The 5,324-nt window shown below is 37.8% G+C and overlaps 1 protein-coding gene across 1 annotated transcript; it reads right to left on the bottom strand.

Annotated features, from left to right (window-relative positions):
- Positions 1–323: 323 nt before the first annotated feature.
- Positions 324–3,697, bottom strand: LOC140838693 (potassium channel KAT3-like). The gene is made up of 11 exons (XM_073205181.1): positions 3,213–3,697; positions 2,883–3,098; positions 2,618–2,773; positions 2,461–2,518; positions 2,052–2,369; positions 1,726–1,965; positions 1,540–1,638; positions 1,429–1,461; positions 1,104–1,289; positions 573–1,011; positions 324–496 (listed from the first exon to the last, which is right to left on the bottom strand). The coding sequence occupies exons 1-11, from the start codon at positions 3,389–3,391 to the stop codon at positions 366–368; spliced, it is 2,055 nt and encodes a 684-aa protein (XP_073061282.1). The 5' UTR covers positions 3,392–3,697; the 3' UTR covers positions 324–365.
- Positions 3,698–5,324: the final 1,627 nt, after the last annotated feature.

A 5,324-nucleotide genomic window follows, 5' to 3' on the forward strand; every position in this document is an offset into this window, starting at 1 on the left:
CCATTCAATCAGATACCATGTAGATTTATGTAGAAGAAATATGGGCTGAAAGAGAAATCTTATTTCTTCTTTATCTCGTAATGTACAAACTACATATATACATGAAATGAAAAAAAAAAACACCATAATCTATCCCTTATTTAAATTACAAAAAAGAGGATAAAAATCTATCTAAGAAAACAGCATATTCATATTAATCTTATCGGATATTCAACGGAGTACCACCAATTTCTCTTCATCATGATTTCCTCCACAGAAGACAATGATCGATTTAAGCTATGTTTTGGTATAACTATATACTATAGACTTCTTTCGTAATTTCCGGTTTCCCACGAGTTATAGTTGTTACTTCTAGCTATCGGACATCATTCTTTGCCTGCATCTTGGCTTGGCAGAAAAAATAAATGATCACCATCGCGTATTACTCTCAAGTCATCTATTTCTGCATTCTCTGCGTTTACTACTTTTGTGAGCTTGTCATCTCCAAATTTTTTGCCTGTTCTTGCGCAAGGAGGGATGATTAGATATATCAGGTACAGTTCAATGTACAGCAAGTTCTAAACAACACGTACCTGCTATTATGAACAGTTCTCTGAGCGAATCGGGTAGAATGATTAGCTTTGCAGGCTTGTTCTGTGGACATTTCTTCTTTCCAAACTTCATATGTATGGTGACTCTTTTCCTGGCGGAATTTGTTACATCTATGGAAGAAGGATGAGTGGAATTGGTGGAGCTAACGTGTGTATTATCATCGGCATAATTCGTGGCCCTGTTTGATTTATTTTCATTTTCATGAGAGGACAGTGGGTGCACATCGATTTCACTTCCGTTGATGAATCTTGAATTGGAAATGTCTGCTTTTGCTTCAAACTTCGTTGTGTTCCCAAAGGGCATGAATTGTTCTCTGGTTTGACTTTTGAATTCTCCCGTTTCTCTGTTGAGGCAATTATTTAGGATCAAGCTTGCATCGTGTTGGCCTTCAATATCATTGAAACTTCTCCGTGCTTTGTGCTTTGAAAGAACCAGAAAGTAGTTATTGCAGATAAGCGTTGATTCAAGAAAGGATATCTAAGAAATGTACAGTGCCAATGGTTAATAAGTACCCGAAAAAGATTGTTCATGACAATGCTCTCGTCCACGGGATTTTCTCGAAGAGTGTTGATAAATGTGGTTCTGTTCAGCCGTAGTATTTGCGAAATTTCAGTTGTTCGAACACCAAAAGGCTGAGGCATATTACATAAAACTCCTATTTCTCCAAACATATCCCCGGTGGATGCCTTTCCCATAATCTGTATATATATATATATATGAAAGTATTTGCTGTAATTTATACACGATGTCATATATATATATATATATATGTGTGTGTGTGTGTGTGTGTGTGTGTGTGTGTGTGTGTGGCAAATGTATTGGTTTGATGATTCTTACTTGATCTTGGCCATTGGTATCTGCAATCAAATCCTGCCAACCATCGCCACGTTCAGAAAATAAACATAAAGCGACCATTTTTTGTAATTTATATGAGATTTGGTAGCTTACCGCAGCTCCCGAGACCATTATATATGCATCTGTTGGAGATTCATTTTGTAGAATAACATCTTCTTTAGGAGGGAAATACTCGGCTTCCATTTCCGGGATCTTTCAAGAAAATCCAGGATTAATATGTTTCCTTTGGTTCTTTATAAAGAAAGCTGGACGATTATTTTACTGGAGAAGAAATGGTACCAATTGAAAAAGGAAGTCCTGTGAAACTCCATCAAAAATATAGGCATTTTGAACCACAGGATAAAACAAATAACGTGCAACGCTTGCCCGAATAGCATTTGGCAGCCCATTTATGGCCTCTTGCTGTTTCAATGCTTCTGCTTTGAATTTGAGACATATATGGGACAAAATTTGATCTTGAATTTGCAAAGGAAGCTGGTTTCGCTTCGTGAATTCTGAAGCAGCTCTAACGGTATCTCTCTGCGGTATAGAAACAAATCTGTAAAAATTCGCTCCAAAAACACTCGAATACAGCACATATACAGAGGGAGGGGGACAGATCATACAAAGTTTCTGGTGCGGCTGGTCCAGTGAACGACGAGGTTTGTCATGTTTCCGATGAGATAAGCTATCAATCCTTGGTTGAACAGCATGAAGAAAATGGAAAACAGCATCTCCTCCGTGTTCTCAGGGTGTAAGTCTCCATAACCTGTTGTAGTTAGTGTTACTGTGGACCAATACAGTGAGATTACATATCTATCACAAAGGCTCATTTGCTTGAAATTTGGATATACTGCTCCAATCCAAGTTTTGCATGGATCATGGTATCTATGCGCTATCAAGTAGTTGAAGCATCCTGCACAATGTACCGCGAACAATGTCACCTGAATATGATCAAGAACAGTGACATTGTGTCAATATTAGATATTCATGCTAAGCGTGAGGATTCACTATACAGAAGTAATAGTCCCTTACAGAGATGAGTTTAGTGCAGCGAGTCCAGAAATAGCTGAACCGGATGTCTTTTTCAAGCCTGAAACAAGGAGAAATAGATATAACTTTTAACCTTACTGCATGCTGTATCAGTGATCCTAAAAGTTTCAAGAAAATCGAAGGGAGAGTGGCGTGGAACCTTGCAAACATGGAGCTGACTCGTCTAAGACGCCAAAGTCGCAACATGCTTAACAGTTCATAGCCCAGTCCACCATTTTGATCCGTGAATAGAGCACCGAGAAATTGAAATGGTACAGTTGAGCAAACATCTAAAATGAACCAGGTCGACAGATACCTGTTGGCAAAAATAAGAAGTGTTAGCAATTATGGTTCAAGGTTGTAGTGCTGAAAGATTTCTGGACTCCATATTCACGATTACGTAATGAATGCATGCTTATCTCTACCTTAATGCTATTTTACCACGATCATCAACGAGGAGATACGACTGGCCGTCCAGGTATGCCACGAAGAAGGTGAGTACAATATCAACAGCGAAGAAACCATTGACAATGTTGTCGAATACGAGAAGGCCATTTCGTTTGTAAGATAGAAATGCAAAGTCAAATGGAGAAATCCAGGCTGAGTAGATGACCAAAAGAATCAGAAACATTTCCCAGGCCCTGGAAAATAAACAACAAACGGTCGGAAATAAGTGCTACTGAATTCATGAATTCTAATATATTTATGTGCAACTTTCTTTTCCGGAGGATTGAGAGACGAAGAAAGATAATAACCGATAACAGGGATCGAATGGGGACACGATGTATCTTCGAAGTATTGTAGCTCTGTTGCTTCTCTCTCCAAGGGGTGGAAGGAGATCGCAAGAGAAGAAACCACTTTGAGTTCCTTCGCTGGATTGAAAGTCCTCCACACAGAACTGTTTTGTGAAGTTTTTCAAGTACGAAAACGACATTGTATTTTGTGTAAGATTACAGAAGAGGATCTCTCGAAGCTTTCACAGATAGCAAGAATTGTGATGAGATGTTTATATATAGCAAGAACAGTAGAGGGATGATTCCCACAAAGCCTCGAAGGCTCCTTTTCTCCTACTTTCCGTTTAAACCAAGTAGTCTTTCCCAAGATGCCGTGGGCTCACTTGTATTGATATATGCTGCTGTTATTATTATAACTGAGATTAAGAAAAAGGCGCAAAGGGTGAAAAACAAACAAGGGAATACCGACATGGGATCGAGGTTAAAATGGCGGACAACATGAGTTCTTGGCTAAGGTTTAGTGCTGCAACCTTCGTATACCTATGTATAAATAGCAGTAGGGGTAGATCCATGATGGACACACGTAATCAAATGCTATATTCTATGTCATGTTGGTCAGATAAATGATCGGAAGTTAGACTCGGAATTTTTGTTATTATGAAGTTATGTACATCAATAAGAAAATAAGGAAATTCGATGCTGCGGCCAACAACATATGGACTTTGTTGTTAGAACATTGTTTTTTTCGTATCCAAAACATATAAAAAGTTTAAAAATTTATGTTTTGGTATTCAAAACTTGAATTGGGTCTCGTATGATTTATAAATACATGCATACGATGTTTAGATGATTTACCTTTAGCGATTAACGCTTAGCACCAACTATTTCGGTGTTTAGGCGGTGATATCTCTTCGTGTATCTCCATACGGACAATCAGTCGAATCGTACATCGTTCTTCAATCGTCCTATTAAGTTCACGATCGAAAATTGTGTTCCTTTTTTAATTCGCATTAGAAAATATTGAAGAATTTTGCGTTGAAAATCAACAACCGGAAGATGTCGGAATCGGACGGTTGTGCAGCAGGACATCGACGGTGCACAACGGTAGAAGGGTGGTTCTCGGCCATGGACACCTCACAAGGTGGTTGGTAATGGTCGAGTTTTGGAGGAGCCATTGCTAGCCATAACAGCATGGTGTAACTATGAAATTTGACAAATGTATGTGAAGACATCGTTCCTTAATAGTGACATTAAGGAGGAAATTTGCATGTCTCAACATGAAGGATTCACATCAGTAAGAATTGAACATTAAGTATGCAAACTTTATAGATTCATCTATGGACTCAATTAGGAATCAAAGAGGTGGAACCTACAATTTGACAACATTATCAAAGAGTTTGATTTTGTCAAGAATCCCGAGGAACCTTGTGTATACAAGAAGCTTAGTGGGAGTATAATGACATTCTTAATACTTTATGTTGACGGCATACTACTCATTGAGAAAGATGCAGGGATGTTGCAGTCAACTAAAGTATGATTAGCTAGTAAATTCTCTATGGTGGATATGGACGAGAAATATCCAATGTATTAGAAATACATATCTATAGGGATAGATAGAAAAAAATGCTAGGGCTCAACAATCTATTTATATCGATATCATACCGATGAAATTGTCTGTAAAGGAGTCCAAGATAAGTTATTTCAAAATGTGTCATGGTGTGATTCTATCCAAGTCTATATGCTTTAAGACTGATGATGAGATAAAAACCATGAATTGCATTGCATATGTGTCTGTTATAGGCAGTATAATGTATGATATGATATCTATTCGACCTGATATTGCATATGCACTGAGTGTTACAAGCAGATATCAATCGAATCCTGGTTCATTGCATTGGAAAGTCATCAAGGACATCTTAATTAGTTGAAAATAATTAAAATTGAAAGATTATATTGATTATAGCTTTCAATCAATTGTGGATGATTCAAATCAACATCTGAATTTGTATTCAAGCTCAATGGTGGTGGTGTCTCTCGAGGAGTTCCAAGAAAGACACTACAGCGGATTCAAACATTGAGATCGAATAGATAGCTGCATTAGGTGCATCAAATGAGGCGGTTTAAATGAGGAAT

Source organism: Primulina eburnea, chromosome 8 (assembly GCF_022965805.1).
Source record: "Primulina eburnea isolate SZY01 chromosome 8, ASM2296580v1, whole genome shotgun sequence".
Taxonomy (NCBI): domain Eukaryota; kingdom Viridiplantae; phylum Streptophyta; class Magnoliopsida; order Lamiales; family Gesneriaceae; genus Primulina; species Primulina eburnea.

What these genes read in the sequence shown, in the direction of transcription:
- LOC140838693 (XM_073205181.1), bottom strand. Translation starts at nt 3,391, where the DNA reads ATGTCGTTTTCGTACTTGAAAAACTTCACAAAACAGTTCTGTGTGGAG. An exon ending in CCATTCGATCCCTGTTATCG is followed by an intron (nt 3,099 to 3,212) that starts GTTATTATCTTT and finishes TTTATTTTCCAG; the next exon opens with GGCCTGGGAAATGTTTCTGA. An exon ending in CGTGGTAAAATAGCATTAAG is followed by an intron (nt 2,774 to 2,882) that starts GTAGAGATAAGC and finishes TTTTGCCAACAG; the next exon opens with GTATCTGTCGACCTGGTTCA.